At 39.6% G+C, this 25,674-nt stretch overlaps 2 protein-coding genes and 1 non-coding gene across 7 annotated transcripts in view; 2 read left to right on the forward strand and 1 right to left on the reverse strand.

Annotated features, from left to right (window-relative positions):
• The first annotated feature begins 17 nt into the window (after positions 1-17).
• Srsf7 (serine and arginine rich splicing factor 7) lies at positions 18-5,634 on the forward strand. 4 transcript variants are annotated; one of them, XM_005324547.5, is made up of 8 exons: positions 20-214; positions 1,345-1,525; positions 2,122-2,298; positions 3,182-3,256; positions 3,337-3,438; positions 4,193-4,246; positions 4,709-4,744; positions 5,338-5,634. In XM_005324547.5, the coding sequence occupies exons 1-8, from the start codon at positions 187-189 to the stop codon at positions 5,390-5,392; spliced, it is 708 nt and encodes a 235-aa protein (XP_005324604.1). In that variant the 5' UTR covers positions 20-186; the 3' UTR covers positions 5,393-5,634. The 4 variants fall into 4 exon arrangements, with proteins under 4 accessions (XP_005324606.1, XP_005324604.1, XP_005324605.1 ...); XM_005324546.4 differs by having other exon boundaries at positions 23-214; positions 3,337-3,447; XM_005324549.5 differs by lacking the exon at positions 4,709-4,744 and having other exon boundaries at positions 18-214.
• A 6,981-nt stretch (positions 5,635-12,615) lies between these two features.
• On the forward strand, positions 12,616-12,687 carry Trnai-aau (transfer RNA isoleucine (anticodon AAU)). The gene has a single exon. It is a non-coding gene; the product is annotated as a tRNA-Ile (tRNA).
• A 6,918-nt stretch (positions 12,688-19,605) lies between these two features.
• The window catches only part of LOC101967759 (galactose mutarotase), a 44,997-nt gene continuing 38,928 nt past the window's right edge, over positions 19,606-25,674 (reverse strand). Inside the window, exons 5-7 of one of the 2 annotated variants that reach the window (XR_013429044.1) lie at positions 24,004-24,145; positions 22,192-22,366; positions 19,606-20,797 (exon numbers count right to left, since the gene is read on the reverse strand). Coding sequence is in view for 1 of the 2 variants with exons in the window: in XM_078029335.1 (XP_077885461.1) it covers positions 20,773-20,797; positions 24,004-24,145 (167 nt within the window). In the remaining variant the exon portion in view is untranslated. The remainder of the gene's footprint in view (positions 20,798-22,191; positions 22,367-24,003; positions 24,146-25,674) is intronic. The other variant, XM_078029335.1, reaches the window with a different exon arrangement.

Genomic DNA, 25,674 nt, shown 5'->3' on the forward strand with positions numbered 1-25,674 from the left:
CAGAACGTTGAGATGACGCATGCGCAAAACTCCCAGCCGCCGCATATATAAGCGCGAAGCCGGGCTCTTCTTCGTAGTGCCCCCGGGACCGTTGGCGAGTGTGTGTGTGTGTGTGTGTGGTAGCTTCCGTACTACTCGAGCCCCGGGCGCTGCGAGCTAAAGAGCAGAGCACGCGGGCCGGTTAACATGTCGCGCTACGGGCGGTATGGAGGAGGTAAGAACTTAGGGCCTAGTAAAGAAGAGTTCTGTGCATATAGTGAATATTATGAGGCCGTGGGGTTGGCGCGGCGGTTGGGAGACGGTTATTCCGCGTGCGTAATGGCGGCTTCGGCGCACGCCAAACGAAGCTGGAGGCAGCGGGGGCGGGGTGTTGAATGGAAATGGGAAATAAGAGGGTGGGTGTCTGAGCCCGGTCCCCAGTTCTTGGGCATTTTTGTCGCCCACGCGGGCCTGAAGTCGGGTCCTGGGTCACGATTTTCCCTTTGCCCTTCTTGGAGCTGCCCGTCCGCCCCCTCCCCCCCTCGGCGGCGGCTGCCATTTTGCGCACATTGACGACCGTGGTGGCGCATTTCCTTAGCGCTTTCCCGCCACTCGAGCGGACAGATCTGGTTGCTGTGGTAAAGTGAGGGATGGATTTGGGACTGAATGGAACTGGCAGCTACAAGCTGCGGATTCTTGTCAAACAATTGTTGAGTTGAGGGATGGTAATTGCAACCAACGATGGGCTTTTTTTTGGGGGGGGGGCGCAGCTTTTTGGAGAGCTGTTTATGACACTGGGGCAGGGAGTTGGAGACTTTGGCAAGCCAGCGCCTAGGCCGGTTGTTGTGAGGACGGGAGCGGGCGCAGCCCTACTCTGGCGGTCCGGCCGAGGCCCGCCCGACGCCGCTGCCTCGGGCCCGCGCGCTCCTAACGCTCCCGCGGCTGCCGGGACTCGGGGGCGGGGCCGGGCCGGGCCCGCCCCAATCAGGGTATCTTACTTCGCATCTTTGCTGTTTTGGAGATTTTTCTCCTTATTATAATACTGAAAACTTTGTTATAAAGTCTAGCTTCTTGGGTGTTTATGGACTTCAGTGATTTTAAGACTAAATTCGACCCTAGAGAAAGCATTAGATATGTTTTGTACAAGTCGGGTGCAGTGGTGTCTAGTCTTGGCTACCTGGGAAGGAATGAGGCGGGAAGATTGCTTGCTTGAGCCCGGGAGTTGGAGACCTGACTAGGCAAAGTAGCCAGAGTCTGTCTCAAAACAGTGTCTTAAGGATGTCCTGTTTAGGCAGAGAATTCAGTCACATTGAGCCAAACTTTGCTAATGTATGTTATTATGTTGCTTTTTTTTTTTTTAAACAGAAACCAAGGTATACGTTGGTAACCTGGGAACTGGTGCTGGCAAAGGAGAGTTAGAAAGGGCTTTCAGTTATTATGGTCCCTTAAGAACAGTATGGATTGCAAGAAATCCCCCAGGATTTGCCTTTGTGGAATTTGAAGATCCTAGAGATGCAGAAGATGCTGTGCGAGGACTGGATGGGAAGTAAGTGAGATGTTCATTATGAAACACTTATTAAAATGTTTTGTAGGTTAGAGATCTGGTGTGCTAAGTTTTGTGTTCTACAGTCTGGAGACCTACCTTAAATACCTGATCTTGATATTTATTCAAGACAATGAGGATTAAATCTGTTTTGCCCTATCATCACAAATGTGGAACATCTATTATAAAAACAAGCAACAAATACACCATTTATGGTAATTTTGAAATAATATTTGAATAATGTTTGTAGAATTGAGAACTTCAGACTTAATGGGGGTAAAGAGGGTAGCAAGGGTGGAGTTGAAGAACTTAGTAAAGAGCCAAAGCCTGTGAGGGGAAGGAGTGGTTAAAGAGAGTTATAAATTGGGGGTTAATTTGTAATCCCATCTACTTGAAAGGCTGAGACAGGAGGATCCCCAGTTCCAAATTGGCCTTGGCAATTTTAGTGAGACTTGATTATTCAAAAAAATTAAAAGGTTTGGGATGTAACTGGGTGGTAGAGTGCTTGCCTAGGTTATGTGGGCTCCTGGGTTAAATCCCTAGTATTTGGGGGGGGGTGTCACCTTTTTTTAACTTTAGAATTTTGTTACTTTTAACAGAGTGATTTGTGGTTCCCGAGTGAGGGTTGAACTATCAACAGGCATGCCCCGGAGATCTCGTTTTGATAGACCACCTGCCAGACGTCCCTTTGATCCCAATGATAGATGCTATGAGTGTGGCGAAAAGGGACATTATGCTTATGATTGTCATCGCTATAGCCGTCGAAGAAGAAGCAGGTATTTAGTTTATAAAGGAATGGTTGGTATTCTAGTTAATTAATCAAAGTAATTCTTTTATTAGCAAGGCAGAAACTAGTGTTTTTCTATAAACTTGAATGTTAATTGTACAGGTGTATTTTACAATTTTTGTTTAATTAAAAATGTTAATATATTAATAATCAACCTGGTCAAAACCTTTCAGGTTTCTTCGTTTGAGTCAGTCGCCTTGATTCAGAATGTCACGAGCCTTATGATATCATGCTGAGGCGCCTTGCAAATCCGACAATTAAGATCCTCCTAGACCTTGAGGTGATCAGCATAAGAGGCCAGATCCCCTCGAGTCATCTACACCTAGCTTCACCTTATTCTTTAAAGGGCAGAAAATTTGAGACGGTGATCGCCGTAACAGTAAATTTGGCTTACAATTGGGGCCCCCCTCCGCTTTAGAAAGAGGAACACCAGATTGACCACATTCCCAACTAGAAAAATCTTCTTGCGTCAATCAAGCCTCACCTGGCTCTTTTGGCTGTCAGTTTGATCGTCGTTAGATTGAAGAAAACATCTAGATGCAGCGATCGGCTATAGATACTTCTAGATCGTCTAGATCTACTAGACCTACTAGACCATGGGCCAAAGAGGGTCGACCTGCAAACTTGCAAGGTTTATTTTAAATACACATTACAGTGTTTTATATTATGTAATTCTAAGTTGTAATTCAGCTTTTAACAATCTTTTTTTAGGTAGTAAAAAAAAAAAAAAAAACCAACAACTAGGCCCAGAGTTTATTTCCAAATGAGACACTAAATTTAAATAGTTTTGAGATTTGATTTCAGCAGAGGCACAAAAACGCTAAAAACGAGTTATCGTCTAATATTTTGTATTTTTCTAACTTGAAAAATAGGTCACGATCTAGATCACATTCTCGATCCAGAGGAAGGAGGTACTCTCGCTCACGTAGCAGGAGCAGGGGACGGAGGTGAGAAATCTTCAGTAATTTGTCTTGGGGGGGGGCGGAGGCTTTTTTTGAGATGGACTTTAGTTTCTTTTAATTTTTAGGTCAAGATCAGCATCTCCTCGACGATCAAGATCTGTATCTCTTCGTAGATCAAGATCAGCTTCACTCAGAAGATCTAGGTCTGGTTCTATAAAAGGATCGAGGTATTTCCAGTATGTAACACTTTTTTCCTCCTTATTTGTAGTTGGATTGTCACATCTTGACCACAACAGCACAGTGGTGGAGTGTCTTAAGGACAAAATTCAAATGAATTGCTTCAGAATGTTTGAGATTTAAAAGTTGAATTTTTATGATTTCTAACGTGAACATTAGTTTTACAAGTAAAGATTTTAAGGCTTGTTAAGAGGCCATAGTGGACTAGGCATTCCTGTAATTCCAGTGACTTATGAATCTAAGGCTGTAGGATGACAAATCTGAAGCTGACAGTTTTAACACATTTAAGAGAAGTGAAAAATCGAGTTGGGAACCATATATTTCCTTAGTAAGCAAGTCTTAAAAGATGAACTTATACAACTCTAGAAAATGTTAACACTATAGATGATGAAGCAGTTGTTCAGAATGCCACTCAGTTGCTGTTGAATAGAACAAACCCTTTAAAAGTAGAAATTACAAATCCTGAGGTCTATTTGAAAAAACTGGACTAATCTCTAGATAGTTTATCTAATTTATTGCAGGATCTCAAGATATTTGAGATGCATATATCAGCCCAGTGTAGTTGGTGTAACTTGCTTATGATTTAAGAAAAAAGCCTTATTTGTTTGTCCAACTTTAGATTGACACAAGGCAAGATTTTGCATTTTGATCAGTTTTAGGTCCTTTGTTCTTAACCTATCTAATTCAGTGCTCAAAAAAGGAATGCCTATGGACTAATGTATTTTCATTTTTCTTTTATTAAAGATCCCGGTCAAGATCAAGATCTAGATCTAGGTCTCTTTCACGACCAAGAAGCAGGTAAGGTACAAGTGTGATCAAATGCTCTTCCAGTTATATGGCACCAATATCCAAAGAGTTCAAAGTGTTTTTCATTGTTGAAAAATTTGAATGTCAACTCCTAAGTGGAAATACAAAACCTTTTTAAGCCAAATGAGAACTTCATTTATACATGGCCTATTGCAGGCTTCTTAGAGGAGGGAATGTGAAGTGCTAGAAATTTGTGATTTGTTGGGGTTGAGAGGCCTTTGCTAGAACTGTTAGGGGCATTGGAGAAGCATCCTGAAATAAGTGTTTTTTAAGATAGTATGTGGAAAAGATGAATTGTGACAATACAGCAGTTCACTTTAATTTAAAAAAAAAATTATAGTCTGACATTTTTTAAGCTCAGGACAGTGTGGGGGTTTGTTTTGTGGTATTGTGGTTAAAAAGGTAGGGATTGGTTAGTACTTTTTCTTAATAGAGTTTCTCGTGTTTTGACAGCCGATCAAAGTCCAGATCTCCATCTCCAAAAAGAAGGTAAGCTAAATAATCTTTTGTTGCGAAGTCTTAACCAATCAAGTGTGGCCTCTGCAGAATTTGTCTGCTTTGTCTAATTAGCAATCTTTGAGCTCTTTGGAGAATTGGTGCTATATAGATTAGGTATTATGTTTCTGAGATGATTGCTTTTCCTTTAACAGTTTTTTTACTTTTAAATAGTCCTATGAATCCTTAGTTGTAGAAATTTCATGCTAAGCAGCTTGATTTTTTTTCCTACATTCTACCTGTGGACAATAGGTAGAAATGAAGTGAGGAAAACTATAAATCTTGCAAATGGTTGAAATCTGGCAACTAAATTATTTTGTCTCTTGGTCCTTAAGGAGCCAGAGAACTACAAATGGTTGTTCTATTTAATGTAACCTTGGAATTTTGGCAAGGTTATTAAAAAAGCCTAATACTAATGGGTGGGGAGGATAAGTATATAAATTTAATGTAAGTTTAGATCTTTGCTTTAGTAGGAATACATTGTACCTTAGGATTTATTGAAGTATTATTTTCCCTGACTGTACATTGGAAAAAGTATATTTCAGTAGACACTAATTGGTTCCCAAACCTAATGTTTTTCTTTTTAGTCGTTCCCCATCAGGAAGTCCACGCAGAAGTGCAAGTCCTGAAAGAATGGACTGAAGTTTTCAAGTTCACCCTTTAGGGAAAAGTTATTTTGTTTACATTATTATAAGGGATTTGTGATGTCTGTAAAATGTAACCTAGGAAGGATATTTCAACCATCTAATCAAAATGGATCTGGATTAATACTCTGTAAATTCACAGCAGTAAGATAATATAAGTTTTTGTTGAATGTATTAACATCTTATGGTCTGAACATGGGTTTTTATTTGGCACATTTAAATAAAATGTTTCTAAATAGATTTTTGATTCGTGTTCAATATTAACACTTCTCAATTTGGTAACCATCAGGAGTCAAACTTGATAACTATTAAATATTCATACAGAGTTACATTCAAAGTTTAATGGTGTTAAAAGTCTTGAACATCATTAACTGTTCTATACATAACACTTTGTCAGCATCTTAAGGGACTTTGAAAAATTCTATTTTACCCTTGTAGCTGGGTAATATGATCTTGAGTCCCCTGTAATAGTATGAGTTTATCATGACACATCCCTCAATTTAACTTATTGAAATTGGTGTTAAGAGACATCAAACTAATGATCTCAATCTGTCAATCTAGAGGGACCACTGATTGACCTATAAATGAGCATGACAGGAACTAAGCAAAGCTTTTTGAGTAAATGTGATATAAGATGTAAGGAGAAACTGATTTCTGGAGGCTGTTTTAGCTTATTGATGTTTCCAGGCAATTAGGTGGGATGGTTTCTATTCAGTGTTCTTTGTTTTCAAACATTAGTTAACTGATTTTATACCAGATTAAAAAAAAAATGCATGTATGAGAAATTGTCTGGATTTGGAATAAAATGTAAACCAGCTTTGCAAAATTTTCCAGCCTAGATACTCTTCTGTATTCCTTCAAATGGATCGCCTTATTTTGTTCAAAGACCTATTATGTCTAAGCTAGGTTTCACAATTCCCAACAAGCAACATTATTTTGCCAAGCTGGTGCAAAGTAATTAATGATGTCAATCAGCAATGTTAATGAGACTTCAGCAGTTTTGTAAATCCCACGTATTTAGTAGCAACATTTCATGTAGCTTAAGTTTTTTTGGTAGTATATGGTAGACCTTAGAATGTTACAGCCAGTAGGTTCTTATTCAGACTTTAACTATATTAAGTATAATGGGACAATGGTTATTTTTGAGAGTTTTCTGGACAAACTTTTACCAGGTATTTTCTAACCTTGGTGTAAAAAAAGGAAAAAGTGCTGGTGGCACAGGAATCTGTCCTTGTCTGTTTTCTTAAGGCTTTTCTACAAAGTCATTGGATGATAATGCAATTTGGGAATACTGATCTGCCTCAAATTTATTTGGTGGTCTGAGTGATCACTAGTATATTGGAAGTTATTTGGGTTCTTTGTTTTGGAATTTTGACAACTGAGCATTATATGGTTGGCATAAAGCTGTGTAATTGGCAGGCTTATTTGTTGCACTGGTTAGCTTTAATTGTTCTGTATTATATAAAGATAAGTTTACTCAACAATAAATCTGCAGAGATTGAACAAATAATCCTGATACTCAGTTTTTGGAAGTGTGAGCCCTGAGCTAAAAGGTAGGAATCATTAAAACTATAGCTTTTTTGAGTGGGAAAATAGTGGCATCCCAGAAGTTAGTGTTGAAAGGATATGGGTATGAAGCAAGGGTAGAAATCCTACTCTCAGAGAAAGTGAATACTGACCCTAGTCCAACAGCTTTACTTGTTGACAACTTTGTACCTACTGTTGAGTAGTGTATGTCATAATGATAAAGTTTCATGGAGTTAATGTCCTGAATATTTCATATGTAGGAAAAAAGCTCCAGTAGACAGTTTGAAAGCCTACTATTGTGATGTCTAGAACAAATATTCATTAAAATATTTTCATTTCTAACTCATTTAAAAAGTTAAAGCTGACTAGAATTGTCATTTAGTCCCAGCAACAAAACTCTGCTATTACTCCATCTCACTAAAGAAAAAGTGGGCTCAGATTGGTAATTTAGTCAGGTTTTTTTTTTCCTACCTAGGTAGGAAGTAGGAAAAGATTGAATCTTTACCTGTGAATTGAAAGTTTTTTTCTTTAATATGTGAAACACTAAAGACAATCACATGGAAAAATCAGAAAAAATACAAGTAACCCTATAGTCCTACCCATTTTGGTACCATTGTTAATGGCCATATCTTGAAAAGATGTGGCCTTTTTTTATGTGTGCACTGGGGATTGAACCCAGGACTTCGTGCATGCAAAGCAAGCACTCTACCAACTGAGCTATATTCCCAGCCCCTCAACCTCTTGTTTCATGTCTGATGATTTTTGGCTTTCCAGTTGCCAAACGTGTTTTTCATTTCCTGTCATTTTTGACTACGGGATACAAGGTTTTGTACTTGAGCTACCTTAACCAGTTTCAGATATATAGATCGCTCAACAGTTGTATTCCTATGTAACAAGTAGACATTTTCATGACAGCATAGTGTACATTGACTTTTTTCTCATTTAGTATTTTGGAGATCTTGTAAAAATCACTTGGTCATTTTTTTTTTTTTATGTTGCATTTACTTGTTTAGTTGATGGTATTGTGTAGTAAACTTTTTAAATACCTCTTCAATGTGTCCTTGGGATGCAGAAGTGAACAAGTATATGTATTTTTTTTTTTAAAGAGAGAATTTTTATTTTTTAGTTATCGGTGGACACAACATCTTTGTATGTGGTGCTGAGGATCGAACCCGGGCCGCACGCATGCCAGGCGAGCTCACTACTGCTTGAGCCACATCCCCAGCCCTGTGAACAAGTATATTAAAATGGAGCTTAAGTTCTGGAGAGTTATAAAAGAGCTTTGTTGCTAATTTGTGAAGGATGGTCTAAGTGACATTTGAGCAAGTGAAGGGGGGCGGGTATAACAACTTTTGACTCTTGGAGGAACTGTTCTCTAGTCAGGGGAACATAGTAGGTGCAGAGGCCCTAAAGTAGTTTGAATTGTTAGAGAGCAAAGGTCCCAGAAGGAAAGGGGTAGGTGATGCAGGATATGGATAAATCTACAATCCATATCACCTCACACCTGTAAATTTCCCCCAGTATCAACTTTTAGATTGGTACAATTGTTCAAACTGGTGAACCTAAATTGATTTGACATTGTCACCTAAAGTCCATAGTTTTACCTTAGGGCTCTTGAGGGTTGAACTTTCCATGGGTTCAGAAAATACATAATAACTTGTCTACCATGTGGCATCACACATAGTTTCACTGCTGGAGTACTCTTGTTTTTTGTTTGATTTTTGTTTGTTTTTTCCCCTCCCACACTGCTGATTAAACTCGGGCACTCCACCACTGAACTATGTCCCCATCCCTCCATCCCTTTATATTTTTTGAGACAGGTTTCATGAAGTTGCCCTGACTGGCCTTGAACTTGCCATCCTGCCTGAGCTTCCCAAGTTACTGGGATTACAGGTGTCTGCTACTGTACCTGGCTTGTTTTACCTTTTTATTCTCTCCCCCATCAATTTCTGGCAACCACTTTTTTGACCATCTATTTTGCTTTTTCCAGATTGTCATAATAGTTGGAATCATAGTATGTTACCTTTTCAGATTGACTGATTTAACCTTCTAATAGGCAAGTTTCCTCCTTTTTGGAGGTTGAATTACACTCTGGTAGTTCCACAGTTCCACTTAACCTAATAAAAGAAAGTCTTGGTTGCTTCCAAGTTTGGGTAATTACGAATAAAGCTGTTGTGTGAGGTTTTTGTGTGGCCATAAGTTTAACTCCTTTGTGTAAATGCCAAGGAGCAAAATTATGTGAAATACATTTAGTTGTCTTTCAGGTAGGCTGCATGAATGAGTTTGGGTTGCTCCACATCCTTAATGAGCATTATTAAGCGTTTGTCAGTGTTAGGGAGTTTGGCCATTCTAATGTATGTATGGTGGTTTGGGTTTTATCTTGCATTTTTCTGGTCAGCAGCATGTGATGGTGGAGCATCTTTTTAAAAATTATTTATTGGTTGTAGTTGGGCACAATACCTTTATTTACTTACGTGGGGCTGAGGATCAAACCCAGGGCCTCACATGTGCTAGGTGAGTGCTCTAATGCTGAGCCACAACCCCAGCCCTGGAGCATCTTTTCATGTACTTAGCTACCATCATCCTTGGCGAAGGATCTGTTAAGGGTCTTTAGCCCTAATTTTAATAGGGTTGTCTTTTTTTTCCTGTGGAGGGTATCTGAGAAAAGGATTAACAGGAACTTAACTGTTGGTGAATACGAGGGTTGTTTCTAATTACTGTTACCACAGTGAACTGAATAACTTGCATAGTACACCATTGCACAGGTGAACATGTCTAGGATAATTCCTAGAAATGGCATTGCTGGGTCAAATTATATTTTGGATGGGTATTGTTAGTTTGCCCTGGTGGCAGGGTATAGAAATGCCTGTTTTCCTGTACTATTTTTGCCCATATGGTGGGCTATCAAGCCTGTTGGTTTTGGTTTGGCATGTGGTGTACACCTGTAATCCTAGTGATTTAGGAGCTGAGGCAGGGGGATTGCAGTTTTTAAGACCAGCCTTAGTAATTTTGCAAGACCTTGTCACAAAAAGTAAATAAAGTGCTGAGGATATAGCTCAGTTGGTAGACTGCTTGCCTTGCATGTGCAAAGTCATGGATTTAATCCCCAGCACCACTAAATGAATGAATGAACGAATGAATGAACAAATAAACATTAAAAAGAAGTGGGGATGTAAAAAGAAGTGGAGATGTAGCTCAGTGATAAGAGTACCTGTGCTCAAACCTCAGTTCTGCAAAAAAAACAGGACAAAACAATCTCTTTTTTTGGTGCTGGGAGTTGAACCCAGAGCCTTGTGCATGTGACGCAAGCCTTCAACCAACTGAGCTATATTCCCAGCCCCAACCATCTTGATTTTTTAAAAAAATCTTGTGTTATAAAAATAGTATCTTGGGCCTGGTGTTGTATGGCTCAGTGGTAGAGTGCTCACCTAGCTCATGTGAGGCACTGGGTTTGATCCTTAGCACCACATAAAATTAAGGTATTTTGTTGAACTACAACTAAAAAAAAAAAAAAATGATATCTTGATAGTTTTGTTTTGTTTTGTTTGGTAAAATACGTGTTTTCCCCCTTCTGGAAAATTTCCATGTGTTTGCAAGTCTGATTTTTAGTTTCCTTGCTCTCAATATACTGCAACTTTACCTACAGTGAGACTCCTTTATTTGTAATTTAATTGTGTGTTCACTTCTGTATTTATACCATCACAAAACATTGTGACAGCAGGAACCAGAATGCTAAGAACTTAGAACCTTAAGTATTTGATGAATGAAAATGTTAATGGATGAATTAATTCTAACTTTATTAAGCCAAGTATATAAAACTGGAACCTCTTCTGTAAGACTGAGGCACATTTTCCTTTTTGGTGCCTATGTGACTCCTGTTTAAAGTGTCCAACTCTGCTACTTTATCACAGTTTTTCTCTCATTTGGATTAACTGAGTTCTGCTCAGAATGAGTGTGGAAAATTCCTCTGAAAAAAGTTATTTCTAGGGCTGGGGATGTGGCTCAAGCGGTAGCGCGCTCGCCTGGCATGCGTGCGGCCCGGGTTCGATCCTCAGCACCACATACCAACAAAGATGTTGTGTCCGCCGAGAACTAAAAAATAAATATTAAAAATTCTCTCTATCTCTCTCTCTCTCTCCTCTCTCACTCTCTTTAAAAAAAAAAAGTTATTTCTAGAAAGGGTACAGCCTCAGTTGGCACCAAGAGTTGGTGAACTGCCAAGTTTGGTGGCATATGCCTGTAATCCCAGCAGCTCAGGAGGCTGAGGCAGGAGGATCGAGTTCAAAGCCAGCCTCAGCAAAAGTGAGCGCTAAAGAACTCAGACCCTGTCTCTAAATAATACAAAATAGGGCTGGGGATGTGGCTCAGTGGTCGGAGTGCCCCTGAGTTCAATCCCTGGTACCAAAAACAAAAAAAAAAGTGGGTGAACTCAGGTGAGCTAGCTTGGTGTGAAGTCAGATTGTTGGACCAGCAGCTTCTATTTATTCATGACTACCAGTTACCTAAGACTATATCCTTTGTGCTTGTGTTTTTCTTTATCAACTAAGTTTGAGGGTGTCTGGATTTTTATTTTTGGTTGTAAAATTGCTTTAAGGAATCTAGATTTACCAGGTGCAGTGGCCCATGACTTAAATCCTAGTGGTTTGGGAGGTTGAAGCAGGAGGATTGCAAATTTAAGGCCAGCCTTAGCCACATAGTGCAACCCTGTCTCAAAAAATAAAAAAGACTGGGAAAATATATAGCTCAGTACTGAAAGAAAGAAAAAAAAATGCAGATTCTAGAAAAAATGATAAGGTTTCAGGACAATTTTTTTAAAAGAATTTTTTAATATTTATTTTTTAGTTTTCGGCAGACACAACATCTTTATTTGTGTGTGGTGCTGAGGATCGAACCCAGGTGCGCATGGCATGCCAGGAGAGCGCGATACTGCTTGAGCCACATCCCCAGCCCTCAGGATATATATATATTTTTTAATCTATAAAGAAAATATATATAGCAGAAGTAAAGGTAGATGGGCAGTTTATCTTAGCCTGTCAGGGGCACCATCACCAGAGTTCTTGGGAACCTATTTATAGAATGCACTGCTTCCTTTAATAATATGGGTATGTTGGGCTTTAATGTTTATAATGTTTTTTTTAGACCAGTGATTATCATGAGATTGACATTTAGTCTTCCATTTCCTGCTGAAGTCTCCTAATACCCTTCTGAAACCCTTGGAATCTGAGTGATGAGAATGTTTTTGGTTTTTTTTTTTTTTGGAACCAGGGATTAAACCCAGGGTTGCTTAACCACTGAGTCACATCCCCAATACTTTTTATTTTTTATTTTGAGACAGTTTCTGATTTGCTTAGGACCTTGCTGAGTTGCTAAGGCTGGCTTTGAACTTGTGATCCTCTTGCCTCAGCCTCCCAAGCTGCTGGGATTATAGTTGTGCACCACTACACCTAGCTATAAGGGTGCTTTTTGTATGCCAATGAGATGACAGATGGCTGGTGACCTCTAGAAAGCTTTGGGATGGGTCTGGTCACTGGAAAGACCAACACTTGGAGTGGTGGAACTTTCAGCTCCACTTTCCAACCTCCAGGGAGGGGAGAAAGGGCAAAGGTTACATTGATCATCAGTAACCATTGGTTTTAATCAATCATGCCTATGTAATGAAGCCTCCATTTAAAAAAAAAAATCCAAAAGGGGACTGGAGGTGTAGCTCAGTGGTAGAGTGCTTGCCTAATATGTGCAAGGTCCTGGGTTCAATTCCCAGCATTGCCAAAAAAAAAAAATGTCCAACAGGATCAAAGCTTGTGGTTAGCTGAATGCATGGTGGTGCCTTAAGTGGTGACCCTAGAAAGGGCCCCTTCCCACATGCCTTGCCTTATGCATTTGTGTTCTTTGTTCATTTGTGTTCTTTGTGATATCTTTTGTAATACATGGTGTTTTCCTGTTTTTTTTTTCCTGAGTCATTCTAGCAATTTAATGGAACTAAGGAAGGGAGTTCTGCGAACCCAAACTAGCAGACCCCAATAGCCAGTCTGCTAGTTTTAGTGGATGTCTGAAGTAGAGGGAGCATTTATGTGGGACTGAGCCCTCAATTTCTGGGATTTGACACTATCTCTAGGCAGATACTGTCAGAATTGAATTGAGTAAGGAAATACTGGGTGCCTGCTGCAGGATTACTTTGTTGATGGTGCAAAACACATTTAGCATTAGAAGTGTTAAGTGATTTTTTAAAAAGTTTATTCTGATTTGTTATACATGACAGCAGAATGCATTTCAATTCAAAGTACACATATAGAGCACAATTTTTCATGTCTCTGGTTGTATACAAGATAGAGTCACACCATTCGTGTCTTCTGTTAAGTGGTGTTTTGAGTTGAGAGAAAAAATTTCCCCCTCTTATAATCAGGGATAAGCAAATTGTGGACTGTAGGCGAGATTTGGCCTGCTACTGTTTACATTTAGCTAAGGAGAGATGAGTTTTACATTTTTAAGTAGCCAATCAAAAGTATATTTCGTGGGCTGGGGATGTGGCTCAAGCGGTAGCGCGCTCGCCTGGTATGCGTGAGACCCGGGTTCGATCCTCAGCACCACATACCAACAAAGATGTTGTGTCCGCCGAAAACTGAAAAATAAATATTAAAAAAAAAAAAGTATATTTCGTGACATGAAGATTATGTGAAATTCATATTGTAGAATCATTAAAATTTTATTGGAACATAGATGTGATTGTTTACCTATGTCCAAGACTTTGTGCTTCAGTGGGCAGAGTTGAGTAATTATGACAGACAAGCAAGTCCAAATAGCCTAAAGAATTTACTCTCATTTTTATTTTACAGAAAATATTTGTCAATTCCTGGTTTCGATGTTAGGCTTCAGCCTTACAGTATTGAAAGTTATTATCACTGAAGATCTTGGGTGCCAAGATTATTGGTAGGCTTTCCTCTAGGGCCTTATCAAGACATACTAATGGTCTGGGAAGACTTGTTTTCTCCATAACTCATTCCTTGAGGAAGTGATTTGTAACAATTTCTGTCTTAACACATTTATGCACTTAACATAATATTGACAAAAGAGGGAAAGTTTTCACTCTAGGGATTCTCATTCCTAGTGACTTTTTGTGTGTGTGTGTGTGGTGCTGGGGATCAAACCCAGGACTTTGTGCATGTGAGGCAAGCACCCTATCAACTGAGTTATCTGCAGCCCCCCCCCCCCAGTGACATTCTGATGAAATCAAAATCATGGTGAAGCCTGGTATTAATTAATCTTAAAAACTCCTCACGATTCTAATGTGCAACCAGGATTGAAAACCACTGCTATACGATGCTAGTTCACTGTTGTGAACTGTCTGTTATTGGGCAGATTAGCCTAGTTTATCACTACTTATAAAAAGGAAGTTAGAACATGTGATTCAAGGGGAGAGTGTGTCCCTCTCTTAAGTTTCCCTGGTCTTTATGCTGGGTGAAAGGGGCATAAACTGCATTTTTATTAGTACCAGTAGAGGTCACTGTGCTCAAAGAAATACTAATCTAAAAAATAAATTCTATTCAAGAAATGTGAAGCAATATTTAACAGAACTATTAAGTTATGCCCAGTAGTAAAGTAATTCCAGGCATAGCCTGTGTGTACAATTGTTGCTTCAAAAGATCTGAAGGTTCTATTAGCACATACATAAGGTTATAACAGTCTTATCTTGCTAATATGTTGATCCTTTGATCATTATGAAGCATAATTTTAAAGCTACCTAATGTTTTCAATACAGGAATGGATAAATGATAACCCATACAATGAAAAAAAGGATGAGGTCAAATAATACATACAATATCCTGCTTTTGTAAAACCAAAACTATATATATAATACATATAAACAGCAGTGAGCTCTGTCTGGGAAATAAAATATGTGGGAATGGAGAATATTTAACTTTTAATGATTGGTACAGTTTGAATTGCCAAAGACAAAACTCTTCCTTTTGCAATTGAAAAAATTTAAGGCACTAAAATGAGGATGGCTGGAAGTCACTATCTTCTTGAAAAAAAAAAAAAGAATCAAATTTACAGAAAAGTTGCATGAATAGCTCCAAAATAGCACCAAATACTCCCATACACCGTTCAAAGGTCCCATTCAAATTTTGACACTTGTCTCAGTAATGCACTTCCTAGCAAAAGGATCCAACCTGGCTGGGAATGTAGATCAGTGATAGAGCATTTGCTTAACATGTACAAGGCCTTGGGTTTCATCCCCAGTGACCTGATTTTTACATCATATAAACAGGCCCTTTGAGAGAGGAGATGCATTTCTGAAAGTCATTATACTTGTTCCAAGGCTTCTAACATGCTGATAATGTATATTTCCTCAAATTAAAGACTATTTAGGTATTATTCGATTGCCCACTAGTTGCCATTTCCACACATTCATCTGTCATAAGATTCATAAAGGGATCAAAGCCCTGCAAAATTCCTTAGACATGTCTGCCACTGTTTAATTTCCATAACCTCTTGTCCACAAATGTTTTCAGCTCAGGAGGGAGACCTTTGCTCATGGTGTCTTCATGGTAGGCTCAGATGCTTTGAAATGGAATTGTCCTGTAGTTTTTTATGTCGTACTTTTTGTAAACTACCAGTATTTATTTTATTTGGCATATGCTACTGAGTTATTCTGCCAGCTATCCATTATTTTTTTTTAAATATTGATTTTTTTTTAGTTGTAGTTGGACACAATACCTTCATTTTTATGTGGTGATGAGGATCTAACCCAGGGCCTCCCATGTGCTAGGTAAGCACTCTACCACTGAGCCACAATGTCAGCCCATTATCCAGTATTTATTGACACTAAACTTCATCTTTCAAGGTTGGATTGTCATTGTTCACTGAATGGTCACAGTAGCTCAACCTATATGGTATGCCATTTTAGTCTTTACAGTAATATTTGTGGAATTACTTAAATATTCTTTTTCTTTTTTTCCCCTAATTGCCAATTAGGTGTCAATGAATAGCCTTGTCTGAATTTCTTTACACATTTATGCTAGTATTTTTACAAAACATTTCTAATGTGGAATTGTTAGATCATGAATTTTAAAGTTTGTCAGTACTGATGGATTCTGCTAAATTTCCTTCCAAAAAAAGTTGTATTTATGTTTCTACCAATTGTGATGGAGAGGATTCTCCATTTATCAACACTGTATATTATGAATCTTAGATTTTTTTTCCTCTGTCATAGGAAAAATTGGGGAGTTTCTTTCTTTAAAAAATATTGTGCCAGTAGAACATGCACTGAGTTTCTTATTTATGTTTCGTGCTGGGGATTAAATGTAGGGCCTTGCACATGCTAGGTAAGCACTTTGCCACCAAGCCACATCCCCAGTCCTTGCACTGGGTTTCTTATCAAAGGATTTGGAGATGTGTTTTAGATCTACTACTTTCTAGCAGTATGCCTTTCTCCAGCTAATAACTTATTTACAAGGACTTTAACACCTATCTTACAGGGAAGTAAGGATCAGATGAAAGAATCCATTCAAACACTTCCATAGCCATTCCAATGAAGTGAGAATGAACAATTAGTAGAAGAGAATTCTGGCAAAGTGCTAACAGAATTTAATTGTCCAGAGGTTGTAGGAGTTCTAGAGTGATCTAATTAGGCCTCCATACCTGTTCAAATCCAGCCAGGAAGAGAAATAGAACAAAGCTCCAGGCTCCCAGCATTGGTTATTCAGTGCTCTGGCCAGTTTGAGCATTTGTTGTCCACCCTTTCAATACCCTTCATCATAGTCATAGGGAGGGCCTGGGCCTGAGGAGAAAAGAACTTGACAAGTGGCCCAGCTTGACATCCTGCCCTACAGATATATGTTTATCTCACAAAGTCTAATCCCTTTGTCTCATAGGTGACAAAACAGGCCAAGTAAAATTAATAGTACCAAAGATAGTGCTCAGTGCTCCCAGCTCTGTCATGGTGCAATTTTTTAAAAAATTTAATTTGTTGTATATGACAGCAGAGTGCAATTCAATTCATATTACACAAAAAGCACATTTTTTCATGTCTCTGATTGTACACAAAATAGAATCACACCATTCGTGTTTTCATACATGTACTTAGGGGGTAATGATGTCTGTCTCATTCCACCATCTTTTCTATACCCATGCCACTTCCATTCTTCTCCCTCCCCTTTGCCCTATCTAAAGCTCATCTATTCCTCCCATGCTCCCCATCCCGTGCCATCCCCATTGTGAATCAGCATCCTTATATCAGAGAAGACATTTTGGCGTATGGTTTTTTGGGATTGGCTTACTTCACTTAGCATTATATTCTCCAACTCCATCCTTTTACCTGCAAATGTCATGATTTTATTCTCTCTTAAGGCTGAGTAATATTCCATTGTGTATATTTACCACATTTTCCCTATCCATTCATCTACTGAAGGGCATCTAGGTTGGATCCACAATTTAGCTATTGTGAATTGTGCTGCTATAAACATTGATGTGGCTGTGTCCTTGTAATGTACTGTCTTTAAGTCCTTTAGGTATAAATCTAGGAGTGGGATAGCTGGGTCAAATGGTGGTTCCGTTCCCAGTTTTCCAAGGAATCTCCATAATGTTTTTTAGACTGGTTGCACCAATTTGCAGTCCCACCAGCAATGTAAAAGTGTGCCCTTTCCCCACATCCTTACCAACACTTGTTGTTTGTATTCTTAATAGCTGCCATTCTGACTGGAGTGAGTTGTTTTAATTTGCATTGCTCTAATTGCTAGAGATGTTGAACATTTTTTCATATATTTGTTGATTGATTGTATATCATCTTCTGAGAAGTGTCTGTCCAGTTCCTTGGCCCATTTATTGATTGGGTTATTTGTTTTTTTTGGTGTTAAAATTAAAAAAAAATATTTTTTAGTTATACATGGACAAAATGTATAACTAAGGCAAGCACTCTGCCCCTGAGCCCCAGTCCCAACCGAAGATTTAAAAAATATATACATATATGTATATATATATTTTTAAGTATATATCTATATTTTAAGTTGTTGATAGAAATTTATTTATTTATTTATTTATTCATTCTGTGTGGTGCTGAGAATCGAACCTAGTGCCTCATGCATGTCAGGCAGTGCACTACCGCTGAGCCCCAACCCCAGCCCCATGGTGTTAACATTTTGGAGTTCTTTATATATCCTAAAGATTAGCGCTCTACCTGATGTGCATGTGGTAAAAACTTGCTCCCATTCTGTAGGCATTCTATTCACTACATTCATTGTTTCTTTTGCTGAGAAGAAACTTCTGAGTTCGAATTTATCCCATTTATTGATTCTTGGTTTTAATTCCTAAGCTATAGGAGTCTTATTAAGGAAGTCAGGGCCTAATCCAACATGATGGAGATTTGGGCCTATGTTTTCTTTTATTAGGTGTAGGGTCTCTGGTTTAATTCCTAGGTCGTTGTTCCCCTTGAATTTTATGCATGGTGAGAGATAGGGGCTTAATTTTATTTTGTTGCATATGGATTTTCAGTTTTCCCAGCACCATTTGTTGAAGAGGCTATCTTTTCTCCAATATATTTTTGGTGCTTTTGTTTAATATAAGATAATGTATTTACGTAGGTTTGTTTCTGTGTCCTCTATTCTGTACCATTGGTCTACACGTTTATTTTGGTGCCAATACCATGCCATTTTTGCTACTTTAGCTCTATAGTATAGTTTAAGGTCTGGTATAGTGATACCACCTTCTTCACTTTTCTTGATAAGGATTGCTTTAGCTATTCTGGTCCTTTAAGTTTTCCAGATGAATTTCGTGACTGCATTTTCCATGAGGAATGTCATTGGGATTTTGATTGAAATTGCATTAAATCTCCATAGTGCTTTTGTTAGTATCGTCATTTTGACAATATTAATTCTGCCTATCCAAGAACAAGGGAGATCTTTCCATCTTCTAAGGTCTTCTTTAATTTCTTTCTTTAGCATTCTGTAATTTTCATTGTACAAGTCAATTAAGTTGATTCCCAAGTATTTTATTTTTCTTTGAGGCTATTATAAATGGGGTAGTTTTCCTCGTTTCTTTTTCAGAGGATTGGTCACTAATATACAGAAATGCCTTTGATTTATGGGTGTTGATTTTATATCCTGTTACTTTGCTAAAATCATTTATTCTAAAAGTTTTCTGGTGGAATTTTGGGTCTTCTATGTATAGAATCATATTGTCGGCAAATAGTGCTAATTTGAGTTCTTTTCCTATCCATATCTCTTTAATTTCTTTAATCTGTCTTATTGCTCTGGCTAGTGTTTTAAGAACTATGTTAAATAGAAGTGGTGAAAGAGGGCATCCCTGTCTGTTCCAGTTTTTAGAGGGAATGCTTTCAATTTTCATGGTGCAATTTTACATTACACATTTATTAGTCTCTCTCCTGAAAGAACACAGTGCCTCACACATTCAAGGCAAGCACTTTGCCCCTGAGCCCCAGCCCCAGCCCCAGCCCCAGCCCCAGCCCCAGCCAAAGTTTTCAAAAAAATATATACATGTATATGTATATATGTATTTTAAGTATATATATGTATTTTTTTGAGTTGTTGATAGACCTTTATTTATTTATGTATGTATTTATTTATTAATATGTGGTGCTGAGAATCGAACCTAGTGCCTCATGCATGTCAGGCATCATGAATGCTTTAAAAGACCTAGCATACAGAGTAGGTATTCAGAAAATCCATGCTGAAATGAATTTAAAAATTGTATCTTTGATTTATTATTGGTTTCAGAGAAAGAGGAGGTATGGAAAGTTCAATAGTTTGCCAGCTTTCTCTGGGAAAATGCTGGGGCGCCTATTGGAGAACATAGAATCCAGAACACACACCATATACTTGTTCCATTCCCCAAAGTCCATGCCTGACAAAGAAGAATGAAACAACTGGAGTCTTCTGGGGATGACTTCATTTCAACTGATTGTAGTAAACAATAGTATAAAATATATTTCTTTAAAAAGCACCAGCCCACACCCGTCATTCATGATTTGATTATTCAGGAAAAGAATCTCCAGCCTCATCTACATAAACACAACACTGCTTCCAGTATAAATGTTAACTCCAAAGGCAGGGAGTCTAAATGATGGATTCTTTATGGGTATTTGAATGGTTTCTTACAAAAGGGAATCTCAGAAGAAAGGCTGGCTCCTAACAGAGCAGGGACCAGATCCCTTTTTAACCCTTCAGTGACTCCTGGAATGCTCTGGCAGACTGGGATAGGTAAAGAAGGGGACTTTAATTTGCATGAACTAAATTTAAGTCCTACTTAAACTTTTTACTAGCTTGCGGTGGGTCACTCAACCTCTGTGCCTCAGCTCCCTCACTTGTCAATTACCTCCTACAGAGGCTCCGTCTGCTGGCATGGTGAACCAGCTCATATGACCTTGGAAAACTGTAGAGTGCTACCCAAGAGTAAAGCAATTTGATGTAAAGGAGGAGGAGGAGACAGAAAAGCAATGAGAGCAACATCACAGAAACAAAGATGAGAGATGGAACCTACAACAGTGTATAAGAGTCCCTGGACACCACTTCTGGGCTAAGTTCAGGCCTTAGATGATGACATTGATGGTTGGGTTCACTTGCCCTTTGAACTGCACAGAGAATAAAGCTTGGCATTAGACATGGTCCAGAGCCAGTCACTGGAAAAGGAAATCAATATTCAGACCAATTATTGTGACAGCCACCATTTGTATGATTTAGCACGTGATCACTTTTAAATCCTCTAAATCTTCACCTTGTCTCTGGACAGGAGACAGGCTGCTGAGGGGGCCCAGGCCTGGGCATGGACTAGGATGTATCTTCACACTTCCTCAAGCCACAGAAAACTTGAACCAGGTGGTATGGTTGTACTCCTCCCCAGGACTCAGCAGCACAGGAGGGAAGTGGGGCTGTGAAGGGAAGACAACACAGTTACACCTCACTAGCCAGGGTCGTGCCATTTGCCATTCAGGGTGTGCTTCTAGACCAGGGCTCTGTGGGTCAGTGCCAGTGTGGAAACAGTAGTATTGGTTTGCGATGAGATAAAGAACCATTCTGAACCAGAATGAAAATCTAAATCACCAAGCACAATTTTTCAAAGCAAGACTTTCTTGCTGGAGGAAGTAGTTGGTCTATGTTATGGTTTGGATGTAACGTGTTCCCCAAAGCTCATGTGTGACAATGCAAGAAGGTTCAGAGGAGAAATGATTGGGTTGTGAGAGTCTTAATCCAATCATTAAATTAATCCCCTGATAAGGATTAACTGAGTGGCAACTGAAGTGGTAGGGTGTGGCTGGAGGAGGTGGGAATTGGGGATATGGCTTTGGGGTAGTATATATTTGTATTTGGCAAGTGGAGCTCTTTCTCTCTGCTTCCTGATCTTCCACAGTCTTCCACCATGATATCCTACCTCACCTTGAGCCAAGGAATGGAGCCTGATGTCTATGGATTGAGGCTTCTGAAACCATGAGACCCTAAATAAACTTTTCCTCCTCTACAGTTGTTCTGGTCTGATTCTTTTAGTCACAGCAACAACAACAAAAAAAGCTGACTAAAACAGTTTACAGCCAGGCAGGGTAGCACATGCCTGTAATCCCAGTGGCACGGGAGGCTGAAACAGGAGATCATGAGTTCAAAGCCAGCCCCTGCAATTTAGGGAGGCCCTAAACTACTCAGTGAGATGCTATCTCTAAGTAAACTACAAAAAAGGGTTGGGATGTGGCTTAGTATTTAAGCATCCCTAATATGGGATGTGGCTTAGTTTTTAAGCGCCCCTGAGCTCAATCCCTGATACCAAAAACAACAAAAAAAGTTTATATTCTGATGCAAGTTGAGAGCTCCTTATTATAGGCTGGCACTTTGAGGAGAATTGCTTCAAATGATAGATAAAAAAGTTATAAAGAATCTAATAGGATGAAATGTAGGCTCTGCTTAAAAGTGTGGTTGCAGAACGTGGTTATTGACAAACATTATAGGGGCTGGGGTTGTGGCTCAGTGGCAGAGCACTCGCCTTGCACATATGAGGCACTGGGTTCGATCCTCAGCACCACATAAAAATAAAGAGATCATGTCCATCTACTACTAAAAAAATTTTAATAAAAAAATTATACTGAATAAAGGTTTCAAAGATAAAAAGTTTAAGCTTTTTAAAAACATGTAAATGCCACATCAGCAGCTTTCTTTGGGTTTTCTGTTTGGAATGACAGAGAAGAAAACAAACATGGACTTTTGAATCATACAGCTTGATTTGAGGGCTGTGACCTTGGACTCAATACCACTCTATCAAGGCAGCCTGGGGCTTTACCTGGTTGATTGCATCAGGCCAATTCTGGGTCTCAAGACAGAAGCCAGAGTGCTTAGGATAGATGGCTCCATTCTTGCCCTTCAGCGTGCCATTCAGGAAGTTGCCCGTTTAAAACTGGACACCAGGCTGGGTGGTGTATACTTCTAGTACCCTCCCGCTTCCAGCATGATACACCCTGGGGATAAAGACAAGCCACATGTGAGTCCAGAGCAGAAAAGCAGACAGAGAGGGGTAGAAATGGAATCCTCTTTGGGACAGGAATCAGACCCAGCCACAGAGAGGGGCAAGATGTATGGAGGAGAGAGAGGTAGGAAGGAAGAATATGATGGAAATTCTTTTTTTTTTTTTTAATATTTTTTTGAATTTTTAATATTTATTTTTTAGTTCTCGGCGGACACAACATCTTTGTTGGTATGTCGTGCTGAGGATCGAACCCGGGCCGCACACACACCAGGCGAGCGCGCTACCAGTTGAGCCACATCCCCAGCCCATGATGAAAATTCTTACAGCCTCCTAGGTGGGGCATGAGAAGGTGGTTTCAAGGATCCTCCAAGGCAACTTTTCACTCTGAGCTTGGCTTCTTTGGGGAATGGCAAAACGGATTGACCCCAGCCAGCTGAGGTAGGGTGGAAAGAGAGGAACCAGGCTGGAAAGAAGCAGTAGGGGCTCTAGGACCTCATGCATGTTGGACAAGTGCTCTCCCACTGAACCATATCCCCAGCACATGAGGCTGAGATTCTTTTTCACGGAATCAGGCTCTCTGCTTGGCCTGGAGAGACAACCAGCCATGTCTTTTATAAAAGAGAAGAGATGTTTTTATGAATTAAACTATTCCCTTCCCAGGGGCTGGAGCAGGCTGGTTTTAGGTCTCTTCTGTAACAGTTTTGCTAGGGGCTGTGGGTTTCTTCTGACAAACTGTGTCCTTTATAAACAACAACCAGGCCTCTATAGGGGTGAGCTCCTTTCTGGTTCTGTACTTGCTGTTGATGAATTAGAGATAAAAGCTTGAGTCTTAAGGCACAATACATGCATGAAATAGTTAAGACATCCACACAACTTGCTGTCAAACAAGAGGCTCAGGGAAACATGTTTGGGGAAAAAGGGGGGCAAGATTTGAATCAACAGGGAGAAGGCAGGGGGTTCTTTGGGTGGGGGCAGTGAGGAGAGACATACCCAGGAAGAAGGTGGTTCAAACAGAACACAGGGGGCTTTGGTGCTGGGGCTTGGAGGTGGAGAAGATTTGTATAGTTCTTTCTGTCTGTATTATAGAATTTGAATCATTTTCTCTGCTTTCTTTAAAATCCATTGATTCTACAAACTTGTATGGATTATTGCCAGTGAAATGGTACAAGGAACTGGGAATTCAGTGAGAAGGAAAGAGCATGCACACAGGCATCTTAGCAGACTGGAGACTGAGGTGGTAAGAGCTGTGAGAGAAGGGGAGCCTCCAAGTATACACAGGGGTGGGCAGGACATGAGTCACAGATGATCAAGTACAAAGGGCTCTGGAAGGTCAAGGAAGGCAATGGGGACTTCAGTCAGGAAGGTTTAGGGCTTCTCTAACAGAAAATGGGCCTTAAAGAACAGGCAGAGAAGGGGAGAGATGAGATGCCACCCAAGTAGGGGATACAGGGATGATGGCAGGCCAGGGAGGATGAATTCACCAAATTCATGGGAGCTTTGAAAAGATGGGGGATGTGGTGTCCGGTCCTCTGTCATGTTGTAAATGCTATCAATATGGTCAGGCAAAAGGCTCCTCAAAGAATTGGTGTCTCTTCTTCCCTCAGAGGCAGGAAGTGAAAAGGACCTGACCTTGCACAGAAATGCTTTTCTTTAGAGCTCTTCAGACAGAAATTATGGTCAAAGCCACCGAGGCGGAACTCTTGCAGGTGTTTTCCAAGCTGCACTGGCTTTCTTAGGTCGAATGCAGTTCCTTGCACTGGAGCAACATCTCCTGGTAGAAAGAGAACAAAGGTGATTAATGCTCAGATCAAGCCTTATATACAGCACTCAAAAGACCCACTGGCTCTACCCTCTCAGGCTTCATTTCAATTCGTAAAGGAGACGAAAGCCCAGATCCCAAGGAGAATGAATTATTCGATTTCCTTGATTAGAATATGCTATTGATTATAAAACGAAATAGATACAATATTCAGAGTCATTCAAGTATGAAATGTACAAGAAATAAGGAAACACGTTAATTTCCATGAAAGGTTAAGTTACATAAAGGTGATGGCTGTGTTAACCTTTCACCCAATCACCTCATTGATTCTCTTTTTTCTTCCTTCTCTCTTTTCTCTTTCTTTCCTTTTTCTTTTCCCTTTCCTTCCTTTTTGTGTGGTACTAGAGATCAAATACAGGGCTAGCAAGCACTGTACCACTGAGCTACACCTCCAGATGATGTTTCTTTACTGCTAAAATATCCCCAGTCTCTTAACCAAGCATTAGCACCTGGCAGGGCAGACCAGACACTAAAAAAGCCTGCAATAGTGATTTTTAAACCATTTGGGGCCATTATTGGTTAAAGGGACACTGGCAATTACCTTGTCCAAATCACCTCCCTGATCAGTCTATAGACACTCTAAACTGTAGCAGAAGATGTTAATAAACCTGGAGCAAATGGATCAAGTAGGATAGTCCAAGGCAAACTGGGATGTAGACCACTCTATCATCTGCCAAGTTAAATTCAGTACTTTGATGGAAGCTTTTCTCCGGGAGTGATTCCTGGGGCAGTCAGTCTGGCAAAAGCCTCCTCAGTGTGTGTGAGCCAGGTTCCTCCAACTGTCAGAGCACTGGAGTTTTTCTTATGAAGGTGGGCCATCCTGGAGCCTCTTCACAATGATGTGAGTGGGTGGACAGTCCTGAGGGAGGATACTGCTATGTAGGGATCTTCAACTCTTAAAGGGCAAAGCATAGAAGGGACTGGGACAGGACTCCAGTTTGGGTGATTGTCACATGACCAATGCCCAGAACACCCCTTCATGGTGTTCCACAACTCAATAGCATTGGAACCTGTAGGTTCTCCACTCATTTGGTCTAAACTGCTCAGGTAACAGATAAGGAAACCGAGACTCATACAACCTGATATCATTATCAACAACCTAGATGTAGATTTTCTTTCTTTATGATACATAAAATAATGGCAACTTTATAAACAATGGCATCTTAGAATTGATAATATGTAAAAGTTGTTTGTCATATCTTCCATCCTACTAAAAGAACTAAACAAGTAATCAGGGATTTGAGGAAAGAAAGAGAAAGTGGGATTATCTTGAGTCATTTCTATGGAGATTCAAAGGAGAGAGAATTTCTCAACACAAAGTCCTCTATACATGTTTGCCAAAACACAGTATGGGTTTGTACATTCTTCTGAAAATACATTTTACTTTTTAACCTGTCATTCTTTTCCTAACTTCTTAAAATTTTTTTTTTTTTGTGGTGCTGGGGATTGGAACCCAGGGCCTTGTGCATGCAAAGCAAGCA

The sequence above is a fragment of the Ictidomys tridecemlineatus genome, chromosome 12 (genome assembly GCF_052094955.1).
Source record: "Ictidomys tridecemlineatus isolate mIctTri1 chromosome 12, mIctTri1.hap1, whole genome shotgun sequence".
Lineage (NCBI taxonomy): Eukaryota > Metazoa > Chordata > Mammalia > Rodentia > Sciuridae > Ictidomys > Ictidomys tridecemlineatus.